At 44.0% G+C, this 15,196-nt stretch overlaps 1 protein-coding gene across 1 annotated transcript in view; it reads right to left on the bottom strand.

The window, feature by feature from the left end:
• Positions 1–15,196, bottom strand: part of STK35 (serine/threonine kinase 35) — a 41,129-nt gene that overhangs the window by 20,333 nt on the left and 5,600 nt on the right. The window contains exon 3 of the mRNA XM_081149382.1: positions 6,387–7,136. Within this exon, the coding sequence (XP_081005508.1) occupies positions 6,424–7,136 (713 nt within the window). The 3' untranslated portion in view covers positions 6,387–6,423. The remainder of the gene's footprint in view (positions 1–6,386; positions 7,137–15,196) is intronic.

The raw sequence follows: 15,196 nt of genomic DNA, 5'->3' as shown, positions 1-15,196 counted from the left end.
TTAATGAAATAATGATCATAAAGCACTTAGCCCAGGGGTGACCAGTAATTATCATCATCTCTGGTCATCTTCAGCACTGTCGCCTTCCTTCAGAGCCTAACCCCTTAGCCCTCCACACTCATGAGGCTAAGTCTCATCCACCACCTCCCCCACGGAGGGCAGGCCTGTGAGGGGGGGGGCATGTCTTAGGTGCTCCTGGGTTAGTTCATGGCTGTCCTGAAGGCTGGGACAGGATGTCACAGTCAACAGAGAAGGGACCTGGAGACCTATCTGTCCTGGGTTCCCACTTTCTCACCTAAAACCTGCTTTTTAATTTATCCCCCAGTGACTGTTGAAGACTTTGCCGTTTAATACAAAACACCAGTTGCCACAGAATAGCCATGGGATGTAAAGTGCAGCATGGGGAGAAGAGTCAGTAATATTCTAATAACTATGTGTGGTGTCAGGTGGGTGCGGGATTTATCGGGATGACCACTTAGTAGGTTATGTAATGTCTAATCACTGGGGTGCAACCACGAAACTAATACAGTATTGGATGTCAACTGTAATTGAAAAATAAGAATGACTGGAAGCCTTTAAAAAAATAAAAAATAAATACAACAAACCACATCAGTTAAGCATTTCTTTTCCATTTTTAGTTTTTAGTGTCACTTCTCATTAACTTGATACCTACAACGTGACACAGTTTGGGGTATAATTCCAGCCAAAAGGAAACAGGTGATCTGACTGGCTTCCACAGCTTCAACGTGAGCAAACACTCTTTGCCTGTGAGATGAGTGGAAAAGTTTGTGAATCTCCAGAAGACCATTAGGGGCCCAACTAGAGGTTTGGGGACCCCATGTTAAAAACACCTCAACTCTGGTAATACAGAAGCAAAATCTGAAGCCCAGGTCAAGGGGCCAATCCAGGTCACTCAGCTTGTTAGCCCAGAACCACATCTTCTGGCCCCAGACCAAGGATAAATAGATCACTGATCACTTCAAGAATTTAGGCCTGATTTCTTTCTCTGATGTTAAGCAGCCACCAAAAATCACATGGAGCAAAGAATATTTTCTATGACCCCTTAGGTCACATCAACATCTGATTCCCTTCAGCAGGCTCAAGCTGCCTGCTCCAAATGAACGGCATTCAAAGGCCCTGGCTTCAAAAAGGCCCTAGTAACCAAGTTTGTATATTAGACAGCAAACTTGGCCATGAATGCTGATTCTCTCATCCCATAACACCCTCCCTGGTAACATGTGGGTGGTGGCACCTGGAACATGAGTTTGGCTGGCTTCTCACTTTGGGTAAGGCTTGTGGGTGGCTGGTAGGAACCATTAGGAATTATTAAGCATCTTCAAAAAATGACAAGAGAAAGATAGAATCCATCATTGAGCAATCTTTATAAACAGAATTTTTCTGAAACAAGTAATCGAACAGTTGCCTTGAGTGCAACTTTGTTTGGGGGAAAAACGCTATTTGGTAATCATCAGAAGTAAGGCCACTATTAAAGACCACTCACTGCCTTCAGAAGAAAACAGAAGACAATGCTTCTACCTCAAGTCAAAGCGTGCCTAAAATTCTACCATTTAACATTTCATTTAGACAGTTGTTATAGGACACTTTCACAACCTCTTGTGATTCCCAACAACCCCCATAGCATAAATATGATCCACTCTATTTTATGAACAATAAAACTCGGAGGGGTAAAATAACTTGCCTGAGGTCACATTGCCAGTAAACCAGAAGTGGGACTCAATCCTAGATAATTCACTAGGCAACATTCCTTTCAGAGGAATCCCATGTGTTGCAAAACACTAAAACCATGTAACCCTGATTTACACATCCCTCTGAAATCTACAAGCCTAGATTACTGAAGTTTCTTCATGGTACAGGTACTAGGGATAAGTGTGTTTTCTATATGCAGCTGGAGTTGGAGCCACAACAACAGGTCTAATAGAATAGCTGGCTAGGAATCAGGACACACAAACTCTGTCCCTTCATTGGTCTCCAGCTGCCCCCAACTTCTCAGCTCCCCTTCCCAGTAAAATTCCTTGGGAACAGTCATCAATACTACCATTGGTTCTCAAAGTGTGGTGTGCAGTTTGGGAGTCCAGGAAGCTAAACCTTTTCATAACACTCGGACATTAGTTCTCTTTGTCACTTTCATTCTCTCCTAAGTGCACAGTGGAGTTTTCCAGAAGTTCCACGATGAGGGACATGGCACCAGGTTATAATGCAGAAGCAGATATGAGAATCTAGCTGACTATTAAGGCAGAAACTAAAGAGATCTGCAAAACTACAAAACAGTACCATTCTACTCAAAAAATGTTTTTGAAAAGTTATTTTTCATAAATTATGATACTTATGTTAACATATAGTCAACCTATTATTATTTATATTCACTTGAAAGGGCCATTTAAAACATTTCTCAGTTTTAATTTCTAATATCACAAATATCAAGATAAAACCTAAAACAAAAGCTCCCTGGAGTCCTTGGTTTCAAGAGTGTAACAGGGTCTTCAGACTAAAACTAAGAATCATTGGTCTATTCTCTGCCTCCAATTATTCTTTTATTCCCTCTCAAACCTACTCTAGTTAATGGTTTTCCCCACTGTGTGCCACCAAAATTGTTCATGAACACTAAGGTCTTCCCAGTTGTTAAATCCAACGGTCCACCCGCAGTCCTCATCTCAACCTGCTGGCATGTATGCCATGGCTGATTACTCCTTCCTCCTGAGGCCTTTTCTTCACCTGCCTTTCAGGAGACCATATCCAAGTCTCTAACCTCTGACTTCATTTCTCCTCCCCAACCTCAATGCTGGATGGCCCAGAGCTCAGTCATTCTTTGGAATCATCTCTATACTCACTGTAGTACCTTGGCCATCTCTAAATTAAGTCTTTCTAGACCAGCTCTCTTTCCTGAATTCCAGACTCATCCACCTGCCTGCTTTACTTCTATCCTTGGATTCTAAGTAGGCATTCCAAACTTTCAGATGACTAAAACCTAACTTTCTCCAGCCAAACATGTTTCTCCTAATGGCTTCCAACCTCATTTGATGGCAACTTTATCCTTCTAATGGCTTCCAAGGCCAAAGCCTTGAAGTCATCCTTAATTCCTTCCTTACATTCAATCCAACAGGAAATCCTATTGGGACGTCAAAATTCACCCCAAATCCAATCATCACCTCTCCTGTTCCACTGCTCAAAGCCACCATTTACCTCTCACCTGGGTTACTACAATAGCCTCCCATCTTATCTCCTCACTTGCTCCCCTATAGCTTACTGTTAGCACAGAAGTCACATGACCCTAAAAGATTAGGTATCAAATAACTTAATACATACCAATGTCTTTCCATCTTACTCAAGAATAAAAGCCAAAAACCTTACAAAAGCCAATAAGGCCTATTCTAGTTGACTCCTAGTTACCTCTCTAGGCTTTCTTCATGCACTCTTTTCTCTGCTCACTATATAGCCTTCAAGCCCTTCTGCTGGCTGTTTCCTCTGTCTGGAATGCTCTTTTGCCAGAAATCCTCATGACTCACTCCCTCAACTCCTAACTTTTGCTACTCAAATGTCACTGTCTTAAGGAGACCCACCCTGATCTCTTCTATTTCAAAACACACCTCCACCCCAGACCTAGTATTTTGATCTCCCTTACCCTGCTCTACACTGCCCCCCAGCACTTAGCACTTTCTAACATATCACTTATATGTGTCTGTCTCCCTACTAGAATGTCTCCACAACTGCAAGAATTTTTGTCTGTTTTGTTCACTAATGTATCTCCTATGCTTAAAATCATCCCTGCCAAATAGTTTCCCAATAAATCGATATATGAAATCAGTTTCTCCATCTATAAAGCCTAGTGGGAGAAAAGGGTGTTTGGACTCAATAGCTCTTCCCAATTTTAACCAGGCACATAGAGCTCACTTATATCATAACTGATTTGAAACTTCTGACACAAGGCTCAGCTTCTGGTCACACAGGCCTGGGCCTAGGCCCATAATTCTAAGTGCCCGGCTAGGACAGGGCAGGATAGGCTACACTCAAATAGAAACCAAAAGACCAAGTACTGTACTGTCTTTGTTACCTGTCAGAGCCTGGGACACTCTGTACCTAATTTTTTTCTCCTCTCCTCTATTTCTCCTACTTGCAGGAATCACTCCTATTTAGTTAAAACTTGGCCTGCAAATCAGCACAGATCCCAAGTGTAGATGTCCAAATGAAAGTAGTGATCTCAATTAGTTGTGACACCCCATAATCCTAACCAAAATTCTGGTCCCTCTTCCAATGACTACCTTTCTACTCCAGGGCAAACTTGAATTCTAAGGGGTTTTTTAAAAGTGGAAAAGATGAGATGGAAATGGGAAGGGACAGCGTGAAATACAATTCACTGAGAACACAGATGTAACCAGCTCAAATCAATATTAACCAAGTCCATACAATAATAAAATTTAAAAACAAAACAAAACAAAAATTAACCAAGTCCAACCAGAAATCTGAGGGTGATGGAAGGAAAGGAGGGGACTAAGAATCCACCCAGATGATGGGAGAAAAAGGTGTTTGGACTCAAGAGCTCTTCCCAATTTTAACCAGGCACATAGAGCTCACTTATATCATAACTGATTTGAAACTTCTGACACAAGGCTCATGTGCTAAGGCCCCTTCCTTGTGACCAACCACTGGGATCAGCCCCAGCCCCATCACCTCATCTCAAGGCTTCAGCAAAATGTAAGGGTAGCTTACTTCCAGCTTGCCATACTGATATTAAGAAAAAAGGGGAAAGAAGGGAGGGTCACGAGTAAGATACACCTGCCTTTAATTTAGTAGGATTTTGGGTAGTGACTCAACCCATTATAGGGTTGCAAAGGAGAAACAAAATGGTACATGTGAAAATACCAAGCAAAGATGGTAGTCAATGTTTTTTGTATTTTTTTCCTTCCCACAAAACAAGGCTGGGGCTTTCTGTTAAGAAAAAGAATTCACATCTGACCAGAACACTAGCCAGCATTTGCATACTTCCATTAATCTCCCACATCTACTTTCTTCTACTTGCACATCTGGCCCATGATCTTGCCAATTCTCTGCTCGGAAGATCAAGGTACTCCTCTATCCTCAGTGCTACCCAATTTCAGGTTCAACAATGTCCCATACTAGTGGGAATAAAACAATTGACCCAACCAGTCTCCAAGTCTCTAGTCTTCTGTTCAATTCAACTTGCACATACTAAGTTCTTAATGCTGCATTGTTCCACTCTGGTCCACAGATGGCTCCCAAGCCTGCTAAGTCAAGGTCAAATTCCAGGGCGCCAGGTTTCACCTAATTTCTGATCTTATTTCCCCTGCTCACACCGCAGGTTCTGGTCCAACTGAACTTGCTGTTCCTGGTACACACTTTGGGATGTTCCACCTCAGCTTTGCCCACACTCTGGCAGGTCACTGTTACCCCTTACCACGTGTCTGCATTCTTCACTTACTCAAGCTGGTGGAGTCTCTCAAATGTGCTAAGGTCCCTCTGGCTTCAGGTCCTTTGCAGAGGCTAGGATCTTCTACCTGAAGTGCTCCTCCTTGTCCCCAATTCCCTAGTCTTGCTTCTGGGCACAATCCCCTGAAAGGTCAGTTTTCCTTAATATCTCTTCTCCTTTGTTGCAAAGCAACTATGGTAAATATTGAGTAATGTTTCTCTCCCCGACTAAGCTGCAAAACTCATGAGGGTGGGGCAAGTTTCTGATGATGCTTACCATTGTTACCCCAGAACCTAGCACAATACTTGAAAAGTGAAAGCCCACAATAAATCTGGGCAATAATCTACATAAGCAAAGCTTTCCAGATAATACTCACTCACAGAGTTTATAGTGTCTAAATATGGAGAAACCATCTGATATCTAGAGTAGGAGAATGGCTACATTATTGTACATACAATGAAATGTCAATTATTGAAAGCCATACTTTCAAAAGCATGACATGGGGAAATGCACAGATTAGCGTTGAGTGAAAGAGCAGGAAACATAACTACCTAACCACAGCTTCATCTAAACTATGTAGAACTGGATGTGCGAGGAGAAGGGATACAATTTAGGGACGGCGCTTATCCTCTGAAAAAAACTGCCCATACCTTTTCTGCACATTTTCTACAGTAAGCCTTTATTAATTAATGAGAAAACATGTTTCTAGGAAATTTAAAAGAGACTCAGCTCAAATGCAACTCCACTCAGAAAACTTCTCTGGACATTCCAACTCATACTCAAATAATCCCACATATCTCATCAAGACCTGGGGGATCTCTGATAAAAAGCACTGAGTTCCCTTCAATCCTGCCTTTCCCAACTCCATAGGGCCCACCCCAGGGCCCAGGGCGAAAAATCCAGTCCAGGAAGACTGCATGCACAACAAAAAGAGTACACTCACCTAGTTTAAAAACACCCAAGATGCTTTGCCCTGAATTTTAAGCAGCACATGTGACCTGGTCCATTCTGGTTTCAAGTTCAAAGGCATCAGGCCGGTCCTGTGGGTTAGCAGCTAACATATCTTTCAAGAGCTGCTTGATCCCCTCAGACATGGAAGTCCTGCGTTTCTGGGGGATGTGCAACTCCATCTTTGGGTTTTCTAGCAGCGCCTCACCAACAGGGACGATCTCAGTCCCCTGTTTGATATAGGTCCCCAGGAGCTCCTTCTTGGTCTCAGAGTCAATGAAAGTGATTCTTTCTATCATTGCCCAGATGATAATGCCCAGGGCAAAGATGTCAGCCTTGGCTGTGTAGTGTCCCTCCCAGACTTCAGGGGCCATGTAGAAGTCTGAGCCACAGGCTGAGGACAGCCAGTATTTATTCACGTTCACATTTTTGTTGTTCTGATTGCCCTCTTTGCCTCGGGGGGCCAGCCCCGCACAGACCTTGCTTAGTCCAAAGTCTGCCACCTTGAGGATGGGGGTGCCAGACCTCTCTGTGATAAGGATGTTGTCTGGCTTTAGGTCCCTGTGCACGATGTGGTTTTTGTGCAGGAAGGCAATGGCGCTTGTGAGCTGTAGCATGAAGCTTTTGTTGGTGGCTGGGTCCGGCCTCCGGGACAGGACGTACTGATTCAGGTCTCCACCTTCACAGAACTCCATGACAAACCAGAGATAACAGGGCTCCTCAGCATAACCCAGGATCCTTTCTCCTAAATCAAAGGAAGACCGGAAAGAGCTTGAGTGAGATGGGCACATTCACACCACCTTTAGGCTACAGGAATGCAGTGTATTAAAAGTTAAGAGTGACAGTGGTGACAATTGCTCCAATCCAAGAGGACCAGTACAATTGGTATGAGCCAACTCTATAAAAGCCAGCCCATCTCCACTCACATAGAATGAGTCAAGGGACAAGACATGGTATGACACAGGCTGCAGGGACTGGCATCAAGCTGGGTTTGGGGTTAAGGGTGCCTGGGTTTAACTCTGGTTTACTGCTGATTGGGTGAACAGCCAGGAGGCAACTTAGTTCACCTTCCCAAGTTTCTACTTCCGCTTCTTCACCTGCAAATGGCCATGTGTAACCACTTACAGAGTGCCTGCACTGGCACTTGACATTCAACTTAATATTTACCATTACCTAAGGGGGCAGGGGGAAATAGCGCCATCTTATAAAATGAAGAACCTGCGGCGCAGAGGCTTAAGAGTCGAAAGACTCAAATCTGTTTGACTGTGAAACCACTGCATTCCATGACACTGTCTCCAGATCAGCAGCAGCACACCACCCACACCTCCCAGGGCTGCTGCTGAGACAGGCAAAGCATGCGAGAAGATTGTCAAGTGTCTGCTACTCCATGCCAAGCAAATGACCTCCCCTCCCTTCTTGACTGACTTGTATACTGATTCTTGCCAATGCACCTAGAACTGCACTAGCTTATTCCAGGGGCACACTCCAATTCATCAGTGTTTCTGCTAGCCCACCATATGGCTGGCAAAGTGAATACAAAACACCCCCGTCTCTAACGAAGCTTGATTTAAAGCAAATAACTAGTATCTAAACTAGCAATCATCATAAGCTGTGCATATGCATCAAGGTCATTTTATAAACAGTGAAAGGTGGGTAGGAGTTGCCAGATCTAAAGAAATGAGGAGGGAGAAGGGAATTCTAGGCCGAGAGCTGGAATAGATGAACGGAATAACTGACTAGAGGTGGAAACAGGAAGTCTGGTAGGATCAGTGGGGTCCAAAGTAGATGCATAGGTGGAATCACATTGTGTTGGCTTGAAACTCCAGCTCCATCTTTCCATCTTTCCTTTTGAACCACAGAAGCTCCAGGAAAGCTGGTGACTGGCATCTCCACACAAACCCGACTATTCTTTTTTGTAAAATTATTTTTTATTTTTTTCCATCACCATTTATGCCCTCTTCCATCTCCACCCACCACCACCCCTCCACAATCACCACACCCAATATTCTTTATGGCAGTTCACAGTACACTGAGCCCTTAGGTGAGGTTATCTGATGAGTGCTGGTGCCCCAGAAGCTACGCCTAAGTAGTCGGAAGTCTTCCTAGCTAAGGCTGGGCTGCCCAAGGTGGTCACATGGATCGTTCATGACTAAGCCAGGGCCTAACCATAAGTCCTGTGATCCCCAGCATGGTGTCTCCATACTACCAAAAATGAGGGCTACTCCTCCTCACACAGCCTCTCCCAGAGAGTTCCTTTTTACCAGTTATTTACCCTATTATAAAGAGAACTAGTGATCCAGGATACCCCCCTGGCAACCCAAATGGCCTCAAAATTACCACAGCACACAGTCTACCAAAGCCAGGAGTTTGGGATTTCTGGGTTAAGGCAGTAAGATGCACAAGGCAAAAAACCCTTAGGTTTCTGACCATGATCTGACAGGCCTCATTTCCCCTGTAATTATATAATTTGTTTGTTTATATCACTAACAATCAAAGTAATACAGGTAGAACCAGTTTAGGGCAGATGGTTTTTTTTTAAAAATCAGTTGTTTCCCATCTCATAATCCTCTTTCTAGGTCATCAGCTCTAATGGGCTGCGGTTCTTTATCTAAAAACACTATAAATGAAGTGGTGATCTGAATCCTGAATCAATCCAGACTCCAGAATACACACTCATAAACAGGAGGGCAAGAAACGCCTGCCGGAAAGGAAATGATTAAAAAGCGACCAAATCCCTACTGCGGAGGCCCCATAAGAAAAGAGTGCAGCTTTCTCACTGAAACAGTGGGGAAAAAGAGGGTGCGGAGTTATGATTATCTGATATACAAAGTTGGGAACCATGGCAACTGAAGTAAAAAGAAAACAAGTCTGCAAAACAGACTACAATGTAAGTCCAGGTTATGAGAACCCAGGGAAAGAGAAAAGTGCCCTAAGTGAGTGGGTGGGGCAGATGGGACCCAGGACAGAAGGGCTTGCTCTGGGAAGTGAGCTCAGCTCAGAAGCTACAGGAGGGGGCTGTTTATTGAGAGGAAAGCACTGGACAGGAAGAAGCATTCTCAGAATCAGACACAGCATCCGTGAGCATGACAGAATGGAAAACTGGGGAACACAGTTACTTGTCTCACAGACAAAAAAGTACTTCTTTGCACAGGCTTATTTCATGAGAAGCCCCAGCACGTTTTCATACAGAATCCTCAGCTGCCCACTAAAAAACAGAAGAGGCTGGTCAGAATTCCAGTCATTTCTTTCAGGCAGACGGCCTACCTGGGCCTCTCAGTTACCTCCCAGCAAGATGGAGGGGAAGGGATGTGGCACTGATGCCTTTCTCTCAGGAAGCAGGCCAAGCTGAAGTAACAGGAAGGGCACGGACCAGAAGGCAAAGAGTCCCATGGGTTTAATGAGTGGTGTCTTAGTTCAAAGGAAAACATGGGGAAACTGAGACCTGATGGCTAGAACTCTGGGCAAGTCCCTGAACCACTCTGGGCCTCAGTCGTATAATCTACCAAATGAGAACACCTACCGCACATATTACTGTGAGTTAAGGACGGGCATCACAAACATCCTGACTATCACTAACGTCATCATTCCTACCGGACCTCAGCCTAGTCCTAGGAAGTCACCAATTTCAACAATCCCAGTGCTTCAGGCCATGTGTTAGGCAAAAGATGAAACGGATCAGAAAATGAAAGTGGATGATTACATACCACATTTTGCAGGCCGTTACAGCCAAAACTCATGTTCTAGCCAGACCAGGCCACTTTTTTTTTTTTGAGCAATCTCCATCTAAAAAGCACCCCCCTCTCCAAATATGAATGTGCACCTCGGGGACCAGCTTGAATGCCAACCTACTAACATTTGCCTGATCTCTCAGGTAACTTCCCTCTTCCAAGCAGCCAAGGCCCTAGTCTTATATTTACCAAGGTGACTGAACTGGAGAAGGGAAACTGGTCAAACTTTTACAGAATTACCAAACACTGCTTCTGAGATTACACTAATTCCTAGAGACCTAAAATGTCACTGGGGTTCGCCAGTTGGAGTAGGGACTTACGGAGGTCAGGTGATGCACGGAGTTTTAGCACAGATCCATCACACAGTGGTCCCAGTGGGTCCCCACACCAATGTGTGGTAATTTCCCCAGTTTCAGGATGTGTAACTGGAATAGACACGTGCAGCAAGCAGTGGAATCCCCAAATGAAATTTACAGTTTTTTGAACCGATAGAAAAAATTACACTTTAAAAGTTTTATAATTCCCTTGTTTGACATAATCGGACAGTCCTATAAGATTAATGAGTTAAAAATTTTGCTTCCCAGAGGGGGAGAAAACAGTGAGTGTTATCTGGAGGTGGCAAGGATTCGAGGCAAATTAACCTTTGAGAGCCCACTGGATTACAGGCACTATTTCAAAGGCTCACTCATCTCACTGGGCACTGCTTTAGAGGTGGAAAACCCGAGAACAAGGAATAGGTGCTGTCCTGCCCAAGGAGCAGGGGACGGCGGGGAGGATGAGAATCGCTGCGAGCATGGTCCTTGAGCTGTCTCCCAGGATGAAGAGTGAGCAGAGCACAGCGGGATGTGCGCTTGCAGCAAAGGGGCCCAAGTAATCTGGGGCGATCACAGGAGAGCTGGTAGGAGACAGGCACAAATGAGGTTGGAGATGAAGCTGGAGTTAGGTCATGGGAAATGGTATCTGGCAGACAAAAGGACTTTAAGTTCAACTCGAAAAAATGGGAGTAACTAAAAGCTCCTGATCTATTTTAGAAAGATATACTGATTATTGAATCTAAGAAGTCATTGGTTTTAAGACATCTCATTTAAATAAGATCTACGGGCTGCTGACAACAAGGTGGTATGCCATTGACTGAGTTCTGACTTAAGAGATGTTAACATGTGAAAGAGCATGTCTGAGAATTGATCAAACAGTTCCCTCTGGAAGCATGAGGAGTTGGAGATGGAAGACTTATCAGGTTTTGAAAGCCAAAGAAGAGAGGCTGGCAAGGGAGGGAGTAAGAAGGGGATGGGAGAAAGAGGTCTTGGAGGTTTAGAATTAATAGAAATTAGTAACTTATCACATGTTATGTGTGATGGACAGGAAGAATTCAGAGAGCACTCCAGCCAATCCTCTCTTCTTATTCCAAACCCCTATCTACTTAGATGATAATTATATCCCCTTTCACAAGTGAGGAAATTGAGCCTCAAAAGATTAAATAACTTGCCTATGGCCTCACAGCCAGGTAGCCTGGATTCTAACTGTGATGCTCCACTACTGTCTCTTAGTGCCAGCAGCAGAATTTAACACCTAGATGCTTTATTTCCACTTCGACTCAAGCTCCTTATTAAGTACACTCTTATGTACAGGATACCCTCAAAGAGTTTTAATGTTCACCCAGTCCCTAGTAGTGATGGTCCAACCACACGAGATTCAGGTTCATTTTCCAGTAGAGGACTAATTAAGATTTTGACTTAAATATGCTGAGATGCTAATTCGGCAATATGTATCACAAATCTTAAAAACGCTCAATCCAGTTGACATAAAAATCCTACTCAATTTATTCTAAGTGAAGAGTATCCAAAAGACAAAACACAAAAAAAAATTTCCCACCACCAACAGCAACAAAAAAGGTACACCAAGCTCCAAACCCACCAGAACTGGTATCCATACAGCACAGTAAAGCGAAGAGCTGGAAGCAACTATCCAAGAGAAGTTAACCATACCATAAGCGAGTTTAATGCCAAGTAAAAAAACAAAACGAAGAATATAAAATGTTGAAGAAAAAGGATTAGAAAGGAAACTAGAAAAATGAAGTTTGAATTTGTTGACGCCAACCACCCATTCTTGACCACTTATGGGTCGTACATTAATATATTTTAAAGAAGTGGCTCGGATGAAGATCAGTCCTGAGAAGCTGCTGAAGACAAGGACCCATCTCAGCACGTCTTCCCAAGGAAGAGATGAGCATATAGATAAAGCTCTGGTCCCAGTCTCAATGACCTTGGGCTGTCACTATAAGAGGCTGGGGGTTGGAGGTCCAGCATCAACACAGCAGGGTGTGTTCAAAGTACTTCCTAAAACTAGTCAAATGTCATTGTGCACTACAGAATGGAACCCTTAGGGTGGCCGCCAGGGCAACATACAGAGTTCCAGAGAAGCCAAGAGGCCAATGCTGAACCACAGGCATAGCAGGAAGGGCAAGGAGACAGCAGGTCTGCAGTCAACACTATCCCCACTCTTCCACCTCCCTGGCTATGTGACCCTGCGCAAATGTCTTAAGATGCTAAGAATATTCTTCATTTTCCGTAAACTGGGAAGACACTTACCTCACTGGGTTGTTGTAAGGCTTAATTGTGACATACGAAGCATCTAGCCCAGTACCTGAATACCACAGCAGACCACTACTGTGTTCATTATAGCACTGTGCCCGGACACCCCTGGCAGCTGTCCATTATGGTCGTAAGAGAGCATGTCAGGAACAAGGGAACCAGAAAGCCCATCTGGATGTAAACCTAGAGCCTGACCCTGCGCTGGTGTGATACTGAACAAGTTACTTGATCCTGATGGATCGCTATTTTCCCACGTGTGATCCTAGGTTACAAAAACATTAACTGAAAGTGGGGAAGACTAACAAATGAAGGTGAAGATACTATGAAAGCTTAGCTACCAATGCTTGAACATTCCAGGGAACTTGTTAAAATGCAGCCTGCACCAGCCAGGCAGAGTGGGGAGTAACCCAGGCAGTCCTGGCTCATTTCTCTCTCCATAAGCAACGGGCCTCACCTATCACCAGAATAGCTTCTGATTTACCTTCTTAAACGTCATCCTTCCCTCCCCTAAACTTAGTCCACATTCCTTGCAGCTGTTCCCCTCAGAACACCTCTCAGGCCGCAGGGAAGTAACATCTCATATGCTGTGCCCACGTCCTTCAGTAGACTGGGCGTCGAGTGGAATGAAAGCAAATCTCTGGGCTCCCCAGTGTACCTCACACACAGCACTCAATAATTGGGTGGAATGAATCAAGGTAAGAATTGTGAGCTGGAGAGACTTAAACAAAGAAAAAGAACAGGCAAAATTCTAGAATAGGGCATGCAGAATATGTAAATTAAAGACATCCAAAATTTGACAGTCACTAAGCAGGGCTTCTGGCCATAAGGATCCCAGAGGCCATATTGGAGGTGAAAATAAACTGATGTTCTATTAGGAGGCTAAGTTCTCCTTGAGAGTTTACACACTATAAAAAGCCCTATCCAACACAACCCCAATTAACCAAAGCTCTCAACTAAGTAAGGGTTGTTTCTACCTCCTGCGACTGGTATTTAAAATCCCCAGTGCACACAGAAGGCAGGCAGTTGGTCGGTAGCAGAAGTCTGCGTGGTTGTCCCAAGACATTCAAGAGTAGAACGGAAAGGAGGTAAAGGGTCCCTGGCAGCTGAGACATTTAGAGAAGGCACTGACAGTAACCAGCAGTGCCACAAATACTGACTAATATATAATTAAAAATAAACAGTAGCCATTAGTTCCTGTGCAAAATACAATTATGCTCATTTAATGACCCAGAAGAAAAGAACCACTCAGAACTTAAGCCACCTGTCCCAAGAGCATAGCACGGCTATTAAGGAACTCAGACTCAATCTGGAACGCCTGGGCTTGGATCCGGGCCTGGTTAGCTTTTTCACCCTGGCAATTTCATTGACCTCAGTGCCTCAGTTGTCTCACCTGTAAAATAGGTGTAATTATAGTACTGACTTCCAAAGGTGGTTTTGAGGACTGAATCAGTTAATAGGTTAAAACCTTTAGAATAGACCCGGCACATTGCAATCAGTAAGTTTTTCTCTTATTAACAGGGTAAAACTGGGACTAATGCTTCCCGACTCCAAGTGTTCTACTTTATCTCATTAATTTCCGAGGCCTTTAATGCAGCCTTTTATCTGTTACTGTCACAACAGCTGAAGATCACTATTCAGCTCTCTACTTTCACTGGGGAATCTCTAAACTCTGAGACTCCAAGCACAGCAGACAATTCAGAGTTGCTTTCTAGAGGCCTGGGCAGTGGTGGCCAGTGCTGAGCCTAAGGTTTCCCTAGGCACGCAACAGGCTGGTGGGACTTTGCAAGCTGACAACCAATCCACTGCTAAGACCCTGATCTGCCTTCCTTCTACTCTCCCCCTCAGCTTACCCAAATCTACTTCCTTCCCTGTTTCCCCTGGCGTCTATACTCCCAGAGGGAACCTCTTACTGTTTTCTAGGATACCCATCACTCATGAGCCTGCACTGCTATCATTTGGGCATATGTCTTCTGTCCAAATGAGGAAAACTTTTGTGTAGCCTCCTGTAAATCCAGTGCCTAGCTCAGTCATCACCGGGCATCAGTGCACCAAAAAGACTATCTCCCAAGGGGTGAGATCCCCACCCATTTCAAGCCACCTAAAAGTTATCTTGAGAACAGCAAACATCTAATAATTGGTAAAGCAGAGCTACTGTTTACCAAGTTTGGATAAGCTAGGTTCCCAGCTTTCTAATTTGGTTTTATGAGCCTTGAGAATTTGTCCTGTTTTTTTTTTTTTGTCCTTAGGATCAGTGTGTGCTTTAAGAGAAAGCACCAGAATTTGAGTTTGATGCTAACCTTAGGCTTGCCTGCTGTCTTTTCTCTCTCGCTTTTTTTGCCTGCTGTCTTCTAAGTGGCAGTAATCTTGAACTTAGTCCTAGGTGCTTTCAGGACAGGGTCCCTTAGCAATGGAAACAAGGAGATAAAATGAACTGTTGATGCCTTAACTTCTTTTGGTGAGAAGTACTTAAAAGTTAAATAAAGACA

Source organism: Miniopterus schreibersii (genome assembly GCF_964146895.1).
Source record: "Miniopterus schreibersii genome assembly, chromosome: 10".
In the NCBI taxonomy this organism is placed as follows: Eukaryota; Metazoa; Chordata; class Mammalia; order Chiroptera; family Miniopteridae; genus Miniopterus; species Miniopterus schreibersii.
Note: the sequence above shows the minus strand (reverse complement) of the source record. Positions and strands in the feature narration are given on the sequence as shown.